This window comes from Cloeon dipterum, chromosome 2 (assembly GCF_949628265.1).
Source record: "Cloeon dipterum chromosome 2, ieCloDipt1.1, whole genome shotgun sequence".
Lineage (NCBI taxonomy): Eukaryota > Metazoa > Arthropoda > Insecta > Ephemeroptera > Baetidae > Cloeon > Cloeon dipterum.
The window spans coordinates 2,315,674-2,339,821 of record NC_088787.1 but is presented as its reverse complement, the minus strand read 5'-3'; the positions used below and the strand labels follow the sequence as shown (position 1 = coordinate 2,339,821).

The 24,148-nt window shown below is 38.9% G+C and overlaps 2 protein-coding genes across 2 annotated transcripts in view; one reads left to right on the top strand and one right to left on the bottom strand.

The window, feature by feature from the left end:
- LOC135936788 (protein yellow-like) overlaps window positions 1–9,590 on the top strand; it is a 68,581-nt gene extending 58,991 nt beyond the window's left edge. The window contains exon 4 of the mRNA XM_065479738.1: window positions 9,502–9,590. Within this exon, the coding sequence (XP_065335810.1) occupies window positions 9,502–9,521 (20 nt within the window). The 3' untranslated portion in view covers window positions 9,522–9,590. The remainder of the gene's footprint in view (window positions 1–9,501) is intronic.
- A 1,074-nt stretch (window positions 9,591–10,664) lies between these two features.
- On the bottom strand, window positions 10,665–12,919 carry LOC135936043 (zinc finger Y-chromosomal protein 2-like). Its single transcript, XM_065478725.1, has 5 exons — window positions 12,738–12,919; window positions 12,576–12,679; window positions 11,926–12,512; window positions 11,409–11,640; window positions 10,665–10,696 (listed from the first exon to the last, which is right to left on the bottom strand). Exons 1-5 carry the CDS (start codon window positions 12,917–12,919, stop codon window positions 10,665–10,667), a joined length of 1,137 nt encoding a protein of 378 aa, XP_065334797.1.
- Window positions 12,920–24,148: the final 11,229 nt, after the last annotated feature.

Genomic DNA, 24,148 nt, shown 5'->3' with positions numbered 1-24,148 from the left:
CTATATAATTAATATGTGTTGGTATTTTCTTATCTAATCCATTTTTAAATGTATATAGAGATTTTGGTCGGGTTAAAAAATCGTTTCCAATAACTAATTTTCTGATAAACAATTAAAATTTTTCTGCGGCCCTTCGCACAATGATGAAATTAGGACATGGCGAGCTAACAGCCCACGGGAAGTGCGGAGCAGAGCTGAAATTAAATGCTCAGTATATTTCCTCTTGTTATGCAATATGATCGGCGCTTTTGTCGAGCCAGATGCATACATTTTCAACATTTCTGGTGACTTGCGAGGCAGACATTTTTCTGTGAAGATAAGCACAAATGAGAGTGAAAGTCACGGGGTATCCCTGGAGGCTGGAATCGCTACTCTCGAGAATTTCTTACCTTTTTTAATTATTTAAAATACGTTCATGTGATTGAACTCACAGAGAATCACCTATATTTTTTACTTCGCAAGTAAAAAATAAACTATTCCACACTGTCTTGTCACCTTGGAAAAAGACACTTTGTCATTTATTATGGGGTTTCCAGTGTGAGATGTAAAATATTCAAGTCTGTTTATTTAACGTGAGTATATAGGTTCGAAAGGTCAACCCACCACGCGCCGGTGTCTGGTGGTAGTGGGAACGTCGTTACTTCCGTTCACCGGCGGCACCGTCGTGGCGCTGGCGGGCAGCTCTCGCAGCTGGAGCGTGCAGCCAAAATAGCGTTTTTGCGAAGCGGATTTCTCGAACACCATTTGATCTGCAAGCCTGGTTCTGACTCTAAACGTAGTTGAACTCGTGCTCTTTCGTTTGACACCAATTTCGCGGTGGGCGGCATTCAATAAACCTGCCACAGAGCCACCGGCGCAAACTCATTTTAACATGGGGCAAGATAGGACGGCCGAGATGCGCGAGGCGTAGGCGCGTTCGTATATTCCTTCTGCACAACTCTCTATATATAATACAAGGACTCTATTTTAAATGAGAGGAATTCGGGAAGATTTTTGTATCAAGCATCTTAATAATTCAGGTAGTTTGAGACAAGCCAGGTGGGGGGAGAAAACGCACGTTATTTGTGTTTCGGGCTACCCACGTCAAAAAAGCATTTTTGGTATATTTCAACTTTTATTAGTATTAAAATTAAATATTTAGATCAATCTGTCTACTTCAGGATATTGTGAAAATATTTTTTTGAACAAGAGTTTTTAATGAAAAATAAATAATTTTTATTCAAACAATTTAGTCTAAACAGAACTGTGACGATGAGTGTTTAATGCAAAATTATACCCACGTTAAAAATGGCATTCACAATAATTGGTTCAAAACCTACATCAAAGTCTAAGTTTCAGAGTTGGCCATGAACACAAAATAGGTGTTTTCCAATAGACCTGATGAGCATTTCCTTTCCACATATTTTGCATTTCCCGCGATCGCTATCCAAGTGCGAGCTTTCAATGTGGAATAAAAGGACACCTTTCCACAGAAACATCTTCTTGCAGAAATCACATTCAAACTGACGCTCAATCAAATTATGTCTCATAGCCAAATGGTTTTTCAAATTCGAAAGAAAAGTAAAGCTTTTGGGACAGTGCGCGCATTGCTTCAAATTAGCTGCGTTGTGTTGGTATTTCATGTGACATTTCAATGTTCTAGCTCTTTTAAAGTACCTCTTGCACGGCTGGCATTTGTACCCAAGATTTTTGTGCTGCAAACCACGCCAAGATTTGATTCCGTGTTTTCTCTTCTCGTGGTATTTAAACGATGACACGTATGCGAATGTCTTTTGGCACTTGCTGCATTTGAATTGAGTTTCTTTGCAAGATTCCTTGTGCGTCTGGAATAAACCTAAACAGTCAAATTGTTTTTTGCAGCAACGACATTTCTGCTTTTTCAGGTGGCGACTAATATAGCGTGACGTAACTTCTTCATCGCATATTGAGCAAACTTTGAACGAATGAAATTGATATTCATGCAGCTTCAGCAAGCTCATCGAAGAGAACCATTTGTCGCACTTTTCACACTTGATTGTCTTCGGCAAATGCTTCGTAGCAATGTGTTGTTCCAAATTATTTTTTTGCTTTGCTCTATGCCCGCAATACTTGCATTTGTGGACTCTGGCCTCGTCTTCTTCTTTGTGAGCCGAGTCAAAGTGAGAATTCCTTTCATCTTCAGTTTTGAAATATTTAATGCAACCACGGAAAGAACAATTCACCGGATATTCAGTGTGGACATGTCGAACATGCTGGCGGTAGTTAAGATTTCCCTGGAACTCCTTTTCACAAAAATTGCACTGAATAATTTTTCGTTCTCTCGGCGTCTCGTGGAAATTCTTAACGTGCTCTTCTTTCTCCTCAATTGTGTGAAAGTAGGTAGCACACAAGTGATTTTCACACCTGATGGCATTTTTGTGCGCGTTCTTCACGTGGTGTGCTAAACTTGTTTTTAATTTGTATGATTTATCACAGTAGACACATTTTCTCCTGTTCATCTCTGTTTGAGAACGAGGTTCAGTTTCATTCCCTTCCTCCGAATCATCAACATTTTCCAACTGAACCCAGCACTGCTCAACTTTTCCATCTACAAAAGCATAAAACGTGATTTAAGTATTTTTATTCGACGAAGCCTAAAAGAATTAGTTTACCAAAATAACTTTTTCGCAGCTCTTTTGCCGCATCGTCCAAATAATTCAAATACTGAGGCCACCAAGAATCGGTCCCGAAATTCAAGCCATGTTTAGCAAGAAACCTTTTCATAAAAAAAACGTGACGAAAATTAAACAGGACAATTTAATATTTCGACTCACTCTGCGTGCCAGATGCAAAAGAAACAAATCAGGTCTGAATCTTCGATTTCCTCGGAAAATTCGTAGGCGCAAACGTTCAGCAACCAAGTCTGCAGCTTCTCCTTGTCCACGTTGACTGCTTGGACAGCGCCATCCGCAGTTGGACGCTCGCACAAAATGCAGAGTGGCTTCGCGGACGACATTTCTGAACGAGAACCATCCAAGCAATGACGCACAAGCTGAAGGATCAGTAAACTCGTTAATATGTTGGAAATGAGAGGAATTCGGGAAGATTTTTATCAAAAGCATCTTAAATATTCAGGTAGTTCGAGTTAAAGGAGTGAAGAAAGTGACGCGATAAGTAGTGGGCGGGGCCCTATCCCCTGCGCTGCTTCGTTTCTTATATAAATGCTCGCCATGTAAAATGTCCTCGCGCGATCGCTCCTCAAACCTCTCTTGCTGGGAAAGAAATTAATAAAAAAATGTTATCGGTATAGCATTGCAAAGCTGAAGAATTGAATTTTGACATATACATCAGAACGAAAAACCTAAAAATGAATAGATTTTGAGAAATCAAACTTTATTTGAAAAGTTAAGTGCAAAGAATGCTAAAAGGCCAAACAATAAAAGCGGGAAATGTTCTACAAATATATATATCTATATCAAGAGAAGTAAAGCTAATTTATGTCCTATATTTTATGAAAATGGCATATTTTGATAAACTTTCAATTCAATTATGTTCCTTCAGGACCCTCGACATCAAATAATGTTTTTACTGCTAATGTGTGTATTCTTTCGCTCCCAAACCCTCATTTCGAAACGATTTTACTCGCTACCCATGGCAGAAAGGCAACTCTGAAGTTTTAGATCAAATTTGTTCTGCTTCAATATTTTATGAAAAATAATCTAAATAAAAACAATCAATGAAATTTATTTTTTTTCAAATTTTTGCTTCTAACAAGATGAACTGTATCGAGTGTTTAATGCAAAATTATACCCACATTAAAAATGACTTTCACAATAATTGGGTTCAAAATCTAGATCCAAATCAAAGTTTCACAGTTGGCCGTGGATGAGGCGAAGGTGTGTTTCCATCCAGCGGATGAGCATTTCTTTGCCACATGTTTTGCATTTTCCGCGAGCGCCCTCCAAGTGGGAACGTCGAATATGTAATAGAAGGTCACATTTCCGGAAAAACCTCTTCTTGCAGAAATCACATTCAAAGTGACACGCAATCAAATTATGTCTCATGGCCAAATGGTATTTCAAATTCGAAAGAAAAGTAAAGTTTTTGGGACAGTGCGCGCATTGCTTCAAATTAGCAGCGATGTGTTGATATTTCAAGTGATGTTTCAACGTTTTGGCGCTTTTAAAGTATTTCTTGCATGGCTCGCACTTGAACCCAAGATTTTTGTGCTGCAAACCACGCCAAGGATTGACTCCGTGATTTCTCTTCAAGTGGTAATTCAACATTGACAGGATTGCGAATTTCTTTTGGCACTTGCCACATTTGAATTGAGTTTCTTTGCATGTTCCCCTGTGCATTTGGAATAAACCTAAACAGTCAAATCTGTTTTTGCAGCGATTGCATTTCTGCTTTTTCAGGTGGATACTAAAAAAGCGCGACGTAACTTTTCCCTCGCATACTGTGCAAATTTTGAAAGAATGATCTCGGCGGTCATGCGTCTTCAACAAATCCTTCGTAGAAAACCGTTTTTCGCACTTGTCACACTTGATTGTCTTCGGCAAATGCTTCGCAGAAATGTGTCTTTCCAAATGTCTTTTTTGCTTTGCTCTGAATCCACAATACTTGCATTCGTTGATTTTTGCCTCGTCTTCCTTCTTGTGAACTGAGTCAAAATGAGATTTCATTTCTTCTTCAGTTTTGAAAAAAGAAAGGCAGCCATTAAAAGCGCATTTCACCGGATATTCAGTGTGGACTTGTCGAACATGCCGATGGTAGTTACTATTCGCCTGGAATTCCTTTTCACAAAAACAGCACTGAATAATTTTTCGTTCTTTCGGTGTCTCGTGGAAATTCTTGACGTGCTCTTCTTTCTCCTTAATTGTGTGGAAGTAGGTGGCACAATTTTGTTTGTCACACCTGATGGCATTTTTGTGCGCGTTCCTCACGTGTTCTCCCAACAAATTGCTATTTTTGTAGGATTTATCACAGTAGACACATTTTTTCAATATCTGCTCAGTTTGAGATTTATATTCAGTCTTAATTCCTTCCTCCGAATCATCAACGTTTTCCAACTGAACCCAGCACTGCTCAATTTTTCCATCTAAAAGGCATAAAACGCGATTTAATTATTTCTATTCAACGATGCTTTGATGCTTTGAAGAATTAACCTACCAAAACAACTTTTCCTTAGTTCTTTTGCCGCGTCGTCCAAATAATCCAAATGTTGAGGCCACCAAGAATCAGTCCCGAAATTCAAGCCGTGTTTGGCCAGGAACCTTTTATAAAAAATCGTAATGAAAATTAAACAGGAAAATTTAATACTGACTCACTCTGCGTGCCAGATGCAGAAGTAACAAATTAGGTCTTGATCTTCAATTTCCTCGGCAAATTCGTAGCCGCAAACGTTCATGAACCAAGTCTGCAGCTTTTCCTTGTCCACGTTGACAGCTTGGACAGCGCCGTCCGCCGCTGGACGCTCGCACAAAACGCAGAGTGGCCTCGCTGACGACATTTCCGATCGAGAATCTTCCAAGCAATGACGCACAAGCTGAAGGGTGAGTAAACTCGTAAATATGTTGGAAATGAGAAGAATTTGGGAAGATTTTTATATAAAAAGCATCTTAAGAATTCAGGTAGTATAAAGTTCGAGTTAAAGGAATAAAGAAAGTGACGCGGATATTCAGTGGGCGGGGCCTTAGCCCTACTCTGCTTCGTTCCCTGTATATTTGCTGGCCATGTGTTTGATGTTCTCGAGCGGTCGCTCCTCAAAACGGTCTCGCCGCGGGAAACAAATTAATAAAAATGTTATCGCGCGGTTTAGCATTGCAAAGCTGAAGAATTGAACTTTAACATATGTCAGATTCAAATAAAAAATGAATAGAACACATTTCACGCTCTTTCTGGCGAAAACAACCAATCAGCGCGCTCGACCGCGTTAAGTGACCGGATATCTTTTCGGTGGAAAGAGCATGAAATGTACTCACTAATTTCTCAAAATCTATTCATTTTGGTTTTTTTTCTGACATGTGTTAAAGTTCAAATCCTCGGCTTCCCATTGGTACCGACGAAATATTTTTTCCCCAGCGAGAATGCTTTGAGGAGCAATCGCGCAAGGGCATTTAACATATCCAGCGGTGGGAAAAAAGCAGCGTGTAGTGCTACAACACAGCACAGTGACTATCCACGTCACTTTATTTAAACACTTAAGTTTGAGTTGTGCAAGGAGAAAACACGCGCGTTATTATCATTTCTTTATTTCAGTTTTGAAAGATGTTATGCATTTTACGTTTAGAATTTTTTTTATTCCATTCAAATATGAATAAATCTTTAAAGATGTTGCAACAAATCCAATTAAAAATGGAAATTGCCGTGAAAATACAGGCAAGAATTATTAATTATTAAAGAACATAATTCCGACCCGCAGCCATCTATAATTTAGAGGGATTTCTGTTTTAGTAAAATATTCGTAACGTGAATATAAATGAATTAACGGTGGTGGCGATACATCAACAAACGTTTATATTCGGTCTATGTATTTTCTGTTTAACGAGCATCGTGATTCAAGATTCAAAAATAAAGTCTCTAAATCTAAAATGTAGACCAATCTGTCTGATTCAGGGAAAGTAGAAAATATTGTTCTGAATCAGTGAAAACAAGGAAAAAGCAAATCATTTTTTTCATATCACCATTTTATTGAAATATTTAAGTATAAACGGAATATTGACAAGTTTTTTATTCAAATTTATTGTTACAAGGAATTATTTTCTCAGTAATTGCGGTTCAAAATCTACATCAAAATCAAAGTTTCAGTGTTTGTCGTGAAAATACAAAAAGTGTGCTTCCATCGAGTGGATGAGCATTTCCTTTCCACATATTTTGCATTTTTCACGAGCACCCTCCAAGTGAGAACGTTCAATATGCAATAGAAGGTCACATTTCCGGAAAAACCTCTTCTTGCAGAAATCACATTCAAAGGGACTCTCGATCAAATTATGTCTCATGGCCAAATGGTATTTCAAAGTCGAGAGAAGAGTGAAGCTTTTGGGACAGTGCGCGCATTCCTTCAAACTAGCAGCACTGTGTTTGTATTTCAAGTGATACTTCAAGGTTTTAGCGCTTTTGTAGTACCTCTTGCATGGCTCGCACTTGAACCCAAGTTTTTTGTGCTGCAAACCACGCAAAGAAATGATTCCGTGATTTCTCTTCAAATGATAATTTAACCATGATATGCGAGCGAATGTCTTTGGGCACTTGCTGCATTTGAACTGAGTTTCTTTGCAAGTTTCCCTGTGCGCATGATATAACCCTGAACAATCAAAAATGTTTTTGCAGTGTCGGCATTTCTGATTTTTCATGTGGAAGCTGATATTGCGTGACGTAACTTCCTTTTGGCAAATTGAGCAAATTTTGAACAAATGATCTCGGCGGTCATGAATCTTGAGCAGTTTCATCGTAGAAAACCATTTGTCGCACTTTTCACACTTGATTTTCTTCGGCATGTGCTTCGCAGCGTTGTGTCTATCGAAAGTATTAATCGACTTTGCTTTGAAACCACAATCCTTGCATTCATGGACTTTTGCCTCGTCCTCCTCCTTGTGTGCCAAATCAAAGTGCGATTTCATTTCATCTTCAGTTTTGAAATATTTAATGCAACCACGGAAAGAGCATTTCACCGGATATTCAGCGTGATTATGTCGAACATGACTTCGGTAGTGGTTATTTATTCCATGGAACTCCTTTTCACAAAAGCAGCACTGAATAATTTTTCGTTCTCTCGGCGTCTCGTGGAAATTCTTGACGTGCTCTTCTTTCTCCTCAATTGTGTGGAAGTAGGTGGCGCAGTTGTATTTTTCGCACCTGATAGCATTTTTGTGCGCGTTCCTCACGTGTTCTCCCAATATCTTGACATTTTTGTATGATTTGTCACAGTAAACACATTTTCTCATTTTCTGCTCAGTTTGAGATCCATGTTCAGTTCCAGAGCCTCCCTCCAAATCATCAACATTTTCCAACTGAACCCAGCACTGCTCAATCTTTCCATCTAAAAAGCATAAAACGCGATTTAATTATTTCTATTCAACGATGCTTTGAAGAATTAATCTACCAAAATAACATTTCCGCAGCTCTTTTGCTGCATCGTCCAAATAATCCAAACCCTGAGGCCACCAAGAATCAGCCCCAAAATTCAAACCGTGTTTTGCCAGGAACCTTTTAAAAAAATCGTAACGAAAATTAAACACGACAATTTAATATTGACTCACTCTGCGTGCCAGATGCAAAAGTAACAAATAAGGTCTGAATCCTCGATTTCCTCGGAAAATTCGTAGCCGCAAATGTTCAGCAACCAAGTCTGCAGCTTTTCCATTTCCACGTGTACAGCCTGGACAAATCCGTCCGCCGTCGGACGCTCGCACAAAACGCAGAGTGGCTTCGCTGACGACATTTCCGATCGAGAACCTTCCAAGCAATGACGTACAAGCTGCAGGGTCAGTAAACTCGTTAATATGTTGGAAATGAGAGGAATTTGGGAAGATTTCGTATCAAAAGCATCTTAAATATTCAGGTAGTTCGGTTAAAGTGAATAAAAAAGTGACGCGGGTATTAGTGGGCGGGGTCCTATCCCTATACCATTCGCTTCTATATATATTTGCTCGCCATGTTAAATGTCCTCGCGCGATCGCTCCTCAAACTTCTCTGGCTGGGAAAGAAATTAATAAAAAATTATATCGTTTGCATTTTATTGAAAAGCTGAAGAATTGAACTTTTACGTATGTCAGAACAAAAACAAAAAATGAATTTATTTGAGAAATCAGCGTTTACATTTCACGCTCTTTCCGGCGAAAAGATCTGGTCACGGCGTGAACACGCTGATTGGTTAAGTGAAACTTAACGCTAAAAGTTGGAGCGACCAGCAACCAATCAGTGAACGTCACGTGACCGGTTCTTTTCGGTGGAAAGAGCATGAAATGTACTCGCTATTTCTCAAAATATATTCATTTTTCGTTTTTGGTTCTGATTTTATAATAAAATTCAAATTATCTGCTTCCCATTGGTACCGACGAAATATTTCTTTGCCCAGCGAGAGCGCTTTGAGGAGCGATCGCGAGAGGGCATTTAACATGGCCAGCGGAGGGAAAAAATCAGCGTAGTGTGCTACAACACAGCACACTCCCTATCCGCGTCAATTTCTTTAAACACTTAAGTTTGAGTTGTGCAAGAAGAAAACACGCGCGTTATTATCATTTCTTTATTTCAGTTTTGAAAGATGTTATGCATTTTAGGTTTACAATTATTTTTTATTAGATTCAAATATGAATATACATCTTTAAAGATGTTGCAACAAATCCAATTGAATGATGTCTATAAGTCCGCAATCTTCAAAACAATATTTCTTTTAAATTTTAATTTATTCATATAAATTTATAATAATATATTAGGATAATTGGAGTATTTTTTATGAATCTGACAATGATGAGTCCACAGAGTCAATTTCTTCGGACCAATCACCGCCAATAACGGAGTCTAATCTATCTCCTTTTGCAGATTTGCCATCGCGTGGCTGACCCTGAGGATGAGAAGAAAGCAGACCTCTTCCAGCCACATTTCGATGGACTACTTCGTTTTCCTGGACAGCAAACGGTCTTTCACTGACACTATTATTTTAGTTTTGTGTTGATAAAAAATAGAGATGATTATATCGCTTTCTGGTTTATCAGCTTTTTTAACAGAAATATCTTTCATTTGTTGGAATTTTTTTAGGTAAATAAAAAATATAATTGCATTATTATCCCCTTTATATTAAAACTGTGTTGATTTTTATTATCTAATCCATTTTTAATTCTATATAGACATTTTGGTCAAGTTAAAAAAATAACTTTGACAATTTTCTGGAAAATTTCTTGGAAAGATAGAGCTTAGAATTTACAAGACAAAATAAAATTGTCATAAACAAAAGATGAAAATTGGCTTTCCTTTAGCTTGTAGGGTACCTACATTCCGTCAAACAATGACCATTCTTCAACACACAAATTCACACAACAGACAAATCACATTGTTTGACGAGCATATATAAACCGACGCGACCCAATTCAAAAGAGAGAGAATTCCTGCAGCAGCCTAGACGACCGAACCAACCCTGAGGACAAACTGGACGAGGACCCTGTAAGACGTAAAGATCGCCATCGCAGCAGGACGATGTAGCTTCCGTCCCCGATGTTGTCGATCGCACGCCTGGGCTTAAGCGGTACCACACTTCGGATGCTGCGCCACGCTTCACCGAAGTCCCTGACGAACCCACTCGGACGCGTCCCGAGTCTGTATTCCGTCCCACTCTCCGAGCCTCACAATTCCACATATATTCAGCCACGCAGCCCAGTCTACACATTTCCGATGTCGTCCCATCTACCACAAGTCGCAGTCCACACACGCAGCCAACATCATCATCTTTAATAAAATTCTTAATATAGGAAACCACTGCGCATCGTAATTCCTTCCTATAAGCTAAATAAATAATTTCAAGCTTGCATTATGTTTAACAATTAAAATTAAACCACAATTTTTTTGTCAATGCTGTGCGTAAGATAATCATTTTCTTAATTGTACGTTAATTTTAATTGGTTTAAAAATAAATTTTTATTACAATAGTCAAGCTGAAATTTGTTAAGCAATTTTCTCTGCGCTTATGTCGAGCCGGTTTTAATTTTCAACTACTCTGGTGACTTGCGAGGCAGAAATTTTGCTGTGAAGATAAGCGCACATGAGAGTGAAAATCACTGCCGGGGTATCCCTGGAGGCTGGAATCGCTACTCTCGAGAATTTCTTACCTTTTTTAATTATTTAAAATACGTTCATATGTGATTGAACTCACAGAGAATCACCTACAATTTTTACTTCGCAAGTAAAAAATAAAACTATTCCACACTGTCTTGTCACCTTGGAAAAAGACACTTTGTCTTTTATTATGGGGTTTCCAGTGTGAGATGTAAAATAATCAAGTCTGTTTATTTGACGTTAGAAAGGTCAATTATATCCTTCCCTTCTTGCGATCACTCCGTAAATTTCAACCAAAATTACGGGAAATTAAAATAATTTTTGTCAGGATGTTAATAAAACTGAAATAAATTTCAGAAATGTTTTATTTTATTGAAAGAATAATACAATTTTGGAATCTTCTGAATAATATTGCATACTTACAGTTAAAACTTTAGCAACTCAATATGCTGCATTTGATTGGAATAATTAAAAAGAAATTTCGGAATATTGAAAGTTACAAATAGAAATATTTCAAATTATTTTACCATTTTTCAAGAATATTGTGGTACTTCAGAGTTTGTCGTGAAAATACTGCATGTGTTGTTCCATTGAACTTACAAACATTTCCTTGCCACATATTGTGCATTTTCCACGTGCGCGATTCAAATGGGAAAATTGAATGTGCTTTGATAGGATACCTTTCCCGCTGAATTTCTTCTTGCACAAATGACATTCAAACTGACACTCGATCAAATTATGTGTCATAGCTAAATGGTATTTCAACGACCTGAGACGAGAGAAACTTTTGGAACAGTGCGCGCATTGCTTCAAATTGGCAGCGCTGTGTTGATATTTCAAGTGAATATTCAAGGTTTTTGCACTTTTGAAGTACTTCTTGCATGGCTCGCACTTGAACCCAAGATTTCTGTGCTGCAAACCAAGCCAAGAATTAATTCTGTGTTTTCTTTTCTCGTGGTAAATTAACAATGACATGATTGCGAATGTCTTTGGGCACTTGTTGCATTTGAATTGAGTTTCTTTGCAAGTTTCCCTGTGCGTTTGAAGTAACCCTAAGCAGTCAAAAATGTTTTTGCAGCGACAGCATTTCTGCTTTTTCACGTGGAAGCTGATATTGCGTAACGTAATTTCTTTTTGGCAAATTGAGCAAATTTTGAACGAATGATCTCGACGGTCATGCAGCTTCAGCAATTTCACCGAAGAAAACCATTTGTCGCACTTTTCACACTTGATTGTTTTCGGCAAATGCTTCGCAGCAATGTGTCTTTCCAAATCCCTTTTTTTCTTTGCTCTGAACTTGCAATGCTTGCACTCGTGGATTTTGTCCTCGTCTTCTTCTTTGTGAGAAGAGTCAAAGTGAGACTTCATTTCATCATCAGTTTTAAAATATTTAATGCAACCACGGAAAGAGCATTTCACCGGAAATTCAGTGTGGACATGTCGAACATGCCTGTGGTACTTATCATATCCCTGGAACTCCTTTTCACAAAAATAGCACTGGATTTTTTTTCGTTCTTTCGGCGTCTCGTGGAAATTCTTGACGTGCTCTTCTTTCTCCTCAATTGTGTGGAAGTAGGTAGCACACAAGTGATTTTCACACCTGATGGCATTTTTGTGCGCGTTCCTCACGTGTTCTCCCAATATCTTGATATTTTTGTATGATTTATCACAGTAAACACATTTCCTCAATTTCTTCTCAGTTTGAGGTCCATGTTCAGTTCCAGAGCCTCCCTCCAAATCATCAACGTTTTCCAACTGAACCCAGCACTGCTCAATTTTTCCATCTAAAAAGCATAAAACGCGATTTAATTATTTCTATTCAACGATGCTTTGAAGAATTAATTTACCAAAATAGCTTTTCCTTAGCTCTTTTGCCGCATCGTCCAAATAATCCAAATCCTGAGGCCACCAATAATCAGCCCCGAAATTCAAACCGTGTTTGGTCAGGAACCTAATATAAAAATAAAATCGTGACGAAAATTACACATGACAATTTAATATTGACTCACTCTGCGTGCCAAATGCAAAAGTAACAAATCAGGTCGTGATCCTCTATTTCCTCGGCAAATTCGTAGCCGCAAAGGTTCAGCAACCAAGTCTGCAGCTTCTCCTTGTCCACGTCGACAGCTTGGACAAATCCGTCCGCCGCCGGACGCTCGCACAAAACGCAGAGTGGTCTCGCGAACGACATTTCCGATCGAGAACCTTCCAAGTACTGATGCACTAGCTGAAGGGTCAGTAAACTCGTTAATATGTTGGAAATGAGAGGAATTTGGGAAGATTTTTATATAAAAAGCATCTTAAGAATTCAGGTAGTAGTTCGAGTTAAAGAAATAAAGAAAGTGACGCGGATATTCAGTGGGCGGGGCCTTAGCCCTACTCTGCTTCGTTCCCTGTATATTTGCTGGCCATGTGTTTAATGTTCTCGCGCGGTCGCCCCTCAAAACGGTCTCGCCGCGGGAAACAAATTAATAAAAATGTTATCGGTTTAGCATTGCAAAGCTGAAGAATTGAACTTTTACATATGTCAGATCCAAATAAAAAATGAATAGATTTTTAAAAATAAGTGAACACATTATTTCACGCTCTTTCTGGCGAAAACAACCAATCAGCGCGCTCGACTGCGTAAAGTGACCGGATATCTTTTCGGTGGAAAGAGCATGAAATGTACTCGCTAATTTCTCAAAATCTATTCATTTTGGTTTTTGTTCTGACATGTGTTAAAGTTCAAATCCTCGGCTTCCCATTGGTACCGACGAAATATTTCTTTGCTCAGCGAGAACGCTTTGAGGATCGATCGCGCGAGGGCATTTAACATATCCAGCGTAGTGAAAAAAGCAGCGTGTAGTGCTAGCTACAACACAGCAGTGTCTATACACATCACTTTATTTAAATTTAACACTCAAGTTTGAGTTGTGCAGGGAGAAAACACGCGCGTTAATAACATTTCTTTATTTCAGTTTTGAAAGATGTTATGCATTTTAGGTTTACAATTATTTTTTATTAGATTCAAATATGATTAAATCTTTAAAATTGTTGCAACAAATCCAATTGAAAATGGAAATTGCCGTGAAAATACAGGCAAGAATTATTAATTATTGAAGAACATAATTCCGACCCGCAGCCATCTATAATTTAGAGGGATTTCTGTTTTAGTAAAATATTCGGAAGGTGAATATAAATCAATTAACGGTGGTGGTGATACGTCAACAAACGTTTATATTCGGTCTATGTATTTTCTGTTTAGGAAACTTCGCTATTCAAAAATAAAGTCCCTGAATCTAAAATGTAGACCAATAATCTGTCTGATTCAGGGAAAGTAGAAAATATTGTTCTGAATCAGTGAAAACAAGGAAAAAGCAAATCATTTTTTTCATATCACAATTTTATGAAAATCTTAAAGTCCAAACGGAATAATGACAAGTGTTTTATTTAAATTTATAGTTACAAGAAATTATTTTCTCAGTAATTGCGGTTCACAAAATCAAAGTGTCAGTGTTTGTCGTGAAAATACAACAGATGTGCTTCCATCGAGCGGATGAGCATTTCCTTTCCACATATTTTGCATTTTCCACGAGCGCTTTCCAAGTGGGAGCGTTCAATATGCAATATAAGGTCACATTTCCGGAAAAACCTCTTTTTGCACTTATCGCATTCAAAGTTACGCTCGATCAAATTATGTCTCATGGCTAAATGGTATTTCAAAGTCGAGAATTGAGTGAAGCTTTTGGGACAGTGCGCGCATTGCTTCAAATTATCCGCGTTGTGTTGGTATTTCAAGTGATATTTCAAGGTTTGAGCGCTTTTAAAATAGCTCTTACATTGCTCGCACTTGAAGCCAAGTTTTTTGTGCTGCAAACCACGCAAAGAATTGATTCCGTGATTTCTCTTCAAATGGTAATTTAACAATGACATCTGAGCGAATGTCTTTCGGCACTTGCTGCACTTCATTTGGGTTTCTTTGCAAGTTTTCCAGTGAGCCTGAATTAAACCTAAGCAGTCAAATTTGTTTTTGCAGCGACGGCATTTCTGTTTCTTCAGGTGGAGACTAATGTTGCGCAATGTAACTTCTTCATCGCATACTGTGCAAATTTAGAACGAATGATCATAATATAGCCATGCAACTTTAGCAATTTCCTCGAAGAAAACGTTTTGTCACACTTTTCACACTTGATTGTCTTCGGCAAATGCTTCGCAGCAATGTGTCTTTCTAATGTTTCATTCTTATTTGTTCTGAAACCGCAATGCTTGCATTCATGGGCTTTTGCCTCGTCTTCCTCCTTGTGTGCCAAATCAAAGTGAGCATTCATTTCAGTTTCAGATTTTAAATAAATAACACAACCACGGAGAGAGCATTTCACTGGATATTCGGTGTGGATATATCGAACATGACATCGGTAGCTAGAAAATTTCAGGAACTTCTTTTCACAAAAATAGCACTGGATTTTTTTTCGTTCTTTTGGCGTTTCGTGGAAATTCTTGGCGTGCTCTTCTTTCTCCTCAATTGTGTGGAAGTAGGTGGCGCAGTTGTATTTTTCACACGTGATGACATTTTTGTGCGTTCTCTTCACGTGGTTTGCCAAACTCGTTTTTAATCTGTATGATTTCTCACAGTAGAAACATTTAGTCCTTTTCATCTCAGTTTGAGATTTAGGTTCAGTTTCATTCCCTTCCTCCGAATCATCAATATTTTCCAACTGAACCCAGCACTGCTCAACTTTTCCATCTAAACAAGCACTACACGCGATTAAAATTTTCTCTTTAGAACTCCCGTAGATTAATTAATTTACCAAAATAACATTTCCGCAGCTCTTTTGCTGCATCGTCCAAACAACCCAAATTGTGAGGCCACCAAGAATCAGCCCCGAAATTCAAGCCGTGTTTGGCCAAGAACCTAATATAAAAAATCGTGACGAAAATCAAGCAGGACAATTTAATATTGAGACTCACTCTGCGTGCCAAATGCAAAAGTAACAAATCAGGTCTGAATCCTCGATTTCATCGGAAAATTCATGGCCGCAAATGTTCAGCAACCAAATCTGCAACTTCTCCTTGTCCACGTGTACAGCCTGGACAAATCCGTCCGCCGCCGGACATTCGCACAAAACGCAGAGTGGCCTCGCGAACGACATTTCAGAGCGAGAACCTTCCAAGCAAAGATGAACAAGCTGAAGGGTCAGTGATCTCGTTAATATGTTGAAAATGAGAGGAATTTGGGAAGATTTTCGTCAAGCATCTCAAGAATTCAGGTATAGCTTCAGTTTTGCTGGGGAGAAAACGCGCGGAGATAAAATTTCCTTATTTGCGTTTTGACAGATTGAAAGGTGCAAATGTTTAGAATGATAGTGAATCGGTATATACTGTAAGGTTCTTTGCTTTCCAATCAAGATTTGATTTTTTTTTAATAAAACAAAGCTTTCATTGTTTTTTTTGTTTGATTAATACATAATATATATTTTTTAATCTAAATTTATTAGAAATATCAGTGGGGGCAAGATTTGTGCGACGCGCAGATATAGCGTCCGTAGGAGTTTGCCGTGAAAATACGTTCACGGGAAAATACGCGAAAAGAAGCAAGCATTCGTTAATATTGTGACATATATAATTTGCATTACTCTTAACTAATTGTCTCTTTTGGATCGTAAAAACAAACTCTTGACACTCGTACAGCAATCCAAAGAGAGCTTTTTATTTTCCACGTTCAGACGCCATCTTGGATCCGCGCAGTGGCAACCAATTTTACCGCACGTCTGCCTTCCGCTGAGAAGAATGAAGTGCAAAGAATGCAATGCGAAGCCTGAGGAGAGTGTATAGTTCATAGCAGCAAACAAATCTACGCTAAATTTTGTCTTATATTTTATAAACATTTTTTGATATGGCTTTTAATTCAATTATGTTCGCTTCAGGACCCTCGACATCAAATTTTACGGCCAGTGTGTCTTTATCTTTCAGCAGCTGCCAAACCCGCATTTCAAAATGATTTTTCAGGCCACCCGCGTCAGAATAGAAAACAATTATTGGTATAATTAAACTTTTGTTAGTCAAGAAATGAAATTTTTAGATCAATCTGTCTGCTCTTCAGGTTATTATGCAAATAATTATTTTAACAAGAGTTTTCAAGGAAAAATAATTAATTTTTATTCAAATCTTTTAGTTTAAACAGAACTGTGACGAGTGTTTAATACAAAATTATACTCAAGTTAAAAATGACAGTTACAATATTTGTTTCAAAATCTATATCATCCAAATCAAAGTTTCACAGTTGGCCATGGACATAAAATAGGTGTTTTCCAATAGAGCTGATGAGCATTTCCTTGCCACATATTTTGCATTTCCCGCGAGCGCGATCCAAGTGGCAATGTCGAATATGCAACGGAAGGTCACACTTCCGGAAAAACCTCTTCTTGCATTCATCACATTCGAACTGACTCGCGATCAAATTATGTCTCATGGCCAAATGGTTTTTCAAATTAGAGAGTAGTGTGAAGATTTTGGGACAGTGCGCACATTGCTTCAAATTAGCTGAGTTGTGTTGGTATTTCATGTGACATTTCAAGAATTTAGCTCTTTTAAAGTACCTCTTGCACAGTTGGCATTTGAACCCAAGATTTTTGTGCTGCAAACCACGCCAAGAATTGATCCCGTGTTTTCTCTTCTCGTGGTAATTTAACGATGCCTTGTTAATGAATGTCTTTTGGCATTTCCCACATTTGAGCAAAGTTTCTTTGCAGGTTTTCCAGTGGGTCACATGTAAACCTGAGCAGTCAAAAATGTTCTTGCAGCGTTGGCATTTCTGCTTTTTCAAGTGGACACTAAAAAAGCGTGATGTAACTTCTTCATCACATATTGAGCAAATTTTAAACGAATGATCTTGACGGTAATGAATCTTCAGCAGTTTCGCCGTTGAAAACCACTTATCGCACTTTTCACACTTGATTGTTTTCGGCAAATGCTTCGCAGCAAGGTGTCTTTCCAAATCCCTTTTTTTCTTTGCTCTGAACTTGCAATGCTTGCATTCCTGGGATTTAGCTTCGTCCTCCTCCTTGTGAGCCGAGTCAAAGTGAGAATTCATTTCATCTTCAGTTTTGAAATAATTAATGCAACCACGGAAAGCACATTTCACCGGATATTCAGTGTGGACATTTCGAACATGCTGGTGGTAGCTACAATTTGCCTGAAATTCCTGTACACAAAAACAGCACTGAATAATTTTTCGTTCTTTCGGCGTTTCGTGGAAATTCTTGACGTGCTCTTCTTTCTCCTCAATTGTGTGAAAGTAGGTGGCACAACTTCGTTTGTCACACCTGATGGCATTTTTGTGCGCATTCTTCACGTGGGTTGTCAAGTGGTTGTATGATTTCTCACAGTAGACACATTTCCTTCCTTTCATCTCAGTTTGGGATCTATGTTCAGTTTCATTTCCTTCCTCCGAACCATCAACACTTTCCAACTGAACCCAGCACTGCTCAATTTTTCCATCTACAAAAGCATAAAACGTGATTTTAGTATTTTTTTTCGACGAAGCCTAAAAGAATTAGTTTACCAAAATAACTTTTCCGCAACTCTTTTGTTGCGTCATCCAAATAATCCGAATCCTGTGGCCACCAAGAATCAGCCCCGAAATTCAAGCCGTGTTTGACCAGGAACCTATATATAAAAAATCGTGACGAAAATTAAACAGGACAATTTAATATTGACTCACTCCGCGTGCCAGATACAAAAGTAGCAAATCAGGTCTGAATCCTGGATTTCCTCGGAAAATTCGTAGCCGCAAACGTTCAGCAACCAAGTCTGCAGCTTCTCCTTGTCCACGTGGACAGCCTGGACAGCGCCGTCCGCCGTCGGACGCTCGCACAAAACGCAGAGTGGCTTCGCTGACGACATTTCCGAGCGAGTACCTTCAAAGCAATGAATTGTGAAGAGAAGAAGGGTCGTTGAACTACTCGAAAAATTCTATTTAAAGGAATTCAGGATATTTTTCCATAAAATCTTTAACATTCATGAAATTCGAATGGAGCGCTGGGGAAATTTTTCTTAACAATTTCCTCTACAACAGCTTCTTATAGAAAGTTAAACTTATTTTCAAACTAGAATCGTTTTAAAGACCGTTTTGTACGAAGTTTCTTGATCACATCAATCGATTCCTGAGGGTCAAATTAGGCACAGTGGATCTTTTTTCCGACCAAAAATGTTCAGCGCGACTTGCGAACTTTTTTCCCGCCAAAACAATATGAAATGCGAGAAGTGCGCATGCGTGAGAGCTGGTTGGAGCACTTGCAGAGAGACCACCTGTACGAATGACATCTTTGGCTGGTCTGACGCATGCGCACTTCTCGCATTTCATATTGTTTTGGCGGGAAAAAAAGTTCGCAAGTCGCGCTGGACTTTTTTATCGGGAAAAAGATCCATCTAAACTAATTCGACCCTCAGGAATCGATAGGTGTGCTCAGAAACGTCGTCAAAGACGGTCTTGAAGCATTAAACTGTTGAATTTTCCCAATTCGTGCATGCGCGGTCCGTTAATTCATCTTTTGTGCCTGAAATAATTATTCTCGTTTACAAAATAAAAAATCCCTAGTTCTATTTTAATTTTTCGTTCTTATTCCGGAAAAAATGTGTAGATTTAAGTCGAGCTTGGAAGACAAGAGACACGTGGCGTATGCAGTGATTGCGTGGGTTTAAGAGAGAGGAAACAATTTGCCGACGACACACTTGGCGCGAAGAATGAACGTCTCGTCGTCGTCGTCGTGGCGGTGAGCAGATTGTTCGCTGCGAGCGAGTTGCACTCTCATATTCGAGCCGGGCCCATTGTTGCAGGCGAAAACAAAGCACGCATTCATCTGCTTCTGGGTCTCTCTCTCTCTCTCGCGCACTCGGAATCAGCATAGGTATGCAATCCACCCCCTCCCCCGCCCTGCTCTCAACGTGCCGCGCGTCGCCCACACTCGCGGCACGCAATTAATTAATTAATTTAGCAACTCAATTAGCTGTCGCATTCAAGCAAGCCACAACTTCTTGATTAATCGCGAAAGGTGTTGCGTAACTGCTTCTCTCGGCTTGATAATTCACCTCTTGTCGTCATTTCACTCGATTGACTCTTTTCCGCTCCTTAAAGTGGAATGAAAGTGAATTATCTTAATTTAAAAAGTTACATTAACACTGCGTATGCAACCAATTTATTCATTACTGCTGATCAAATTGCCCGAAAATCCAATTCTTCGAATTTCTTCGGGTAAAGGCAAATTGCTTCCGGGGAGAGAAAAATTATTAAAATTGAAAAGAGAGAAGATACAAAAATAGTACTTTTGAGTCTTGAAAGTAATTTTTATGTATTCAAAAATTGCAAATTTTCGAAAGGGGTTTGTGTTTGGCCTGATTAAAATTCAGCAGTTGATGGCAGCGTCAAAAACTGACTAAATCCAGAAAGCTGCTGATTATAAATGTCCAGTTCTTTTCCTATTGAGAAAATATTTCTCAAATTTACTATTTTCGCACAAAATTCGTCTGAAAATTTCAACTGGCCCTTAGAGAACCTTTATTTTTTGTTGGAAAAATAAAAATACCGAAAATAATTTAATTTATTCGAAAATTGTCAAATTCGGCAGAGAATTTTTGCTGCTTTCTCCGATTTTCGTGTTTTCAATCGTAATTGAGTTGGTTTAAATCGACTTTTAATTAATTTCTGCGTGTCTAAATTGATAAATCAACTCTCCCTATCAATGTATAATCGCAGAAACACATTTAAAATGGTTTAATTCCAAATGAGAACACTCGAAACAGAGAAATCTGCAAGAATTCTTTGCTGGAAGAATTCTCGACGCTGATTGGCTGACAACGCGCGTGTCAGATTCTCCCGCGCAATTCACTATAGCTGTTGGCTACGTTGCTAGGCAACCGTGCGGCAGCTGCTAGCGCGTTTTTATTGTCAGCCAATCAGCGACGAGGAATTTTCTGGCAGAGAATTCTTGCTGCTGTCTCTCATTTTCGTGATTTCAACCGCAAATAATTTGGTTTAAATTTCAATGGAATTTTTATTGATTAACAAAGACCGATTCATTGCTTACCAAAATCCAAAATTTCAAAATTCTCTTATAATGACAACGAAATTAAAATGAAAGGCCGCCATAAATCAACAGCAAGTTGATGCCACGCCCCCTCTGTTGGTTTTTGCCAGTTTTCTGCGGAATTTCCAGCGCTTGACCATGTTTTTTGACATGATTTGGAATGCTCTCGTCGAGATCTATCTGACAGTGTGTCTTTCTTTGGGCAAAATGCGGAAATTCAGTGAAAATCGCGATTGCAAAATTCCTTTGAGAATTCTCCATTTAAAACAATGATAATTTTGAGGCAAAATGAGGAGTGGAGTCTGCTTTTGTCCTCATTATAATCTACCAGTTGATATTAATAGCGTCAAAAATTGCCTAAATTCAGAAAGCTGATTTTTCGTCTGCACAAAATTCGTCTGAAAATTTCAACTGGCTGGCAATTTTTTTTTGGGATAAATCAGAATTCCCTAAATTAAGACAATTTATTCGAGAATCATCTCAGAATAATCATTATTTTTTATTTTTAATAATATTGATGGTTTTCAGACCTAAATTCGGGCATTCATTTTATTATTTAAAATAATTTAAGACTCCATAAAAAGAAATACCAATTAGAAAAAAACAGTTAATTTAGGTTTTCAAACGATTTCAAGGGCGAAAACAATCTAAAATCCATGCTCTTCATACAAGAAAAGTTTTCAATCTCATTTTTTTCTAGATCTCAACTCTATTCAAGCGAGATAGATATTGTTTCTGGCGCGTGTGTGTTGCGGTGGCCTTGGGCTGCCGAGAGCATCAATTCGCGCTCTTTTCTGCGGGGCAAGCGCAAGCAACGCGATGAACGAGATACGTGAAATATATTTATGCAGCACCGCTCCACTCTCCCACAAGAAAGGCTCTTTCTTTCTTTCTTCCTCCTTTCTTGCCTCGAAGCCGAGAATAAAACTGCATAGCGGCTAGATTTCCTCCTCGCGGCAGATAATGCACTCGACTCTGGTTTCTGTTTTCTGTTTTTTTTTTTTGTATGTGTTCGACTCGCAGGAAGAGAATGGAAGGCACGTGGGACACACGGCGCCTTTGAAAAGAAGCAGCGCAGGCGGAAAGAGTGTTTCGCGCGCGGTGGCAACTTGGGACGCGCGTACATCAAAGCGCGCCCTCGACCCGGCCGGCTACCACACACTTCGCTATCTCGCAGATGCTGGGCCGTAATATATTCAGCTCTGCAGTCCAATCCTCTCCATTCACGAGAGTTTCTAATTTACTCTTTTTTTTGTAAAAGAAATGTCTTTCTGCAGGTTTTAAAAATCACTCTATTTGCGAATTTTGGAGCCAGAACACAAGAAATCGACGAGATTCATTCAGGGGAGGCGTGTCTTGAATTCAGAAACAAAATACAAGCTCTAGGTGAATTAAAAAATAAATAAAAAAAGTTTTAAATTTCGCAGATTTTTGGGGCGGTGGCATCATTTGGTTTCATTCGACGTGAAATTTTATGGCGAGTTTAAAAAACTTTAATTTTTTAGTCTACGACCCATAGGAGCCGAGTTATTAATTTTTAAAGTCGCAAAAACGCGATTTGTGACATTTGCTAATTTGTGTTTTTTGGGCCCAGGCGGGGCCCTATGGGCCGGAAGGCATCGATTTGAGTACCAATCGATGCCCCTTGGTAAGACGCGTCTGCCCGTGTTCAATTTTTCAAAATCAGACCATTTTTAGAATTATTACGGTTTTTTTTTCATTTGATTTTGCGAAAAAGTCAAAAAATGGTTTTATTTTTATTAAAATTCGGCCGCTTGTCCGATCATCAACCACGACCCCTCATCGGACGCGTCTTGGACGGGGCTTTGACCTGATATACTCAAACGACCTTTTTCAGGGTACCCCGTGACCTGAGATCCGTTCCCAGCCCGGTATTTAATGATTTTCCTGTAATTTCGAGCACATTTTCACTCTTGCGTGTGTTCCCGACGTTTCTCAGGTCGCGCGACCTGTAGGATATTCAAAATGGCGTCCACAAGTGACATTAAATCTGATTTTTTCAAAATCAGACCATTTTTAGAATTATTACAATTTTTTTTCATCCGTTTTGGCGAAAAAGTCGAAAAATGGTTTTATTTTTATTAAAATTCAGCCGCTCGTGCGATTTTAAACCACGACCCCTCATCGGACAGGTCTTAGAAAGGGCTTTGATCTGCGGTAATCAAATGACCTTTTTCAGGGTACCCCGCGACCTGAGATCCGCTCCCAGCCAGGTTTTTAATGACTTTCCTGTAATTTCGAGCACATTTTCACTCTTGCGCGTGTTCCCGACGTTTCTCAGGTCGCGCGACCTGTTGGATATTCAAAATGGCGTCCACAAGTGACATTAAATCTGTTTTTTTCAAAATCAGACCATTTTTAGAATTATTACGATTTTTTTCATCCAATTTGGCGAAAAAGTAAAAAAATGGTTTTATTTTTATTAAAATTCAGCCGCTCGTGCGATTTTAAACCACGACCCCTCATCGGACAGGTCTTAGAAAGGGCTTTGACCTGATATACTCAAACGACCTTTTTCAGGGTACCCCGCGACCTGAGATCCATTCCGAGTTTGGTTTTGAATGATTTTCTTATAATTTCAAGCACATTTTCACTCTTGCGCGTGTTCCCAACGTTTCTCAGGTCGCGCGACCTGTTGGATATTCAAAATGGCGTCCACAAGTGACATTAAATCTCATTTTTTTCCAAATCAGATCATTTTTTGATTTTTTTACGGCCAAAATTTCAATATTTTGCAACATATGACCCGGAATTTTTCCGGATAAAACGCCTTTATAAATTTAAAAATTCCTATTTTCCATTCTTAGCATTTTTTTCTATTAATTTTTGATGTCAAAATAAAAAATACGAAAATTCCCTAAACCGAGAAATTGAATTTTTTTCTTCCCTCCAGCTTGATGCAATTTTTATTTGTGAAGGAAGCAGCATCCCCTTTAAAGTCGTTCGTCGCAGGGGATGACGAAAAGCCAGCTAGGCGGGTGGGTTTTGGCGTGTGTCTTGGTGGCGGCGCCCGCATCGCTTAATTCTCTCGTCGTTTTGCGTGTTTCTCGTCGAGCAGGTTTTGTTTGTACCGAGCTTTCGGCGCGCAAAGAAAGTTATTTACACTGGGATGACCGGGCGCGTTGTTTGCGCTCGCGGCATGGGGGTGCACTGCACTCACCCCCCGCTTTTTGTTCGGCGCACACATTAAATTTATCGCCACACGCGCTGCATGACCTTTGCCGCGCGCGCAAATCTTATCTCTCGGCGGATCGCTGCTCTTTTGTGCAAATATTTTGCGGCGAAACAAATTTAATGCGCTAATCGCCCGCCAGACGCGCGTTTATCGCTCTTTG

Excerpts from the sequence above, each read along its gene's own strand:
- LOC135936043 (XM_065478725.1), bottom strand. The coding sequence starts at position 12,919 with ATGTCGTTCGCGAGACCACTCTGCGTTTTGTGCGAGCGTCCGGCGGCG. Across the intron at positions 12,513-12,575 it reads GCTAAGGAAAAGCTATTTTG|ATGGAAAAATTGAGCAGTGC; the intron begins GTAAATTAATTC and ends TATGCTTTTTAG. Across the intron at positions 10,697-11,408 it reads GAAGAAATTCAGCGGGAAAG|CAAAATTTCTGCCTCGCAAG; the intron begins GTATCCTATCAA and ends TTATCTTCACAG.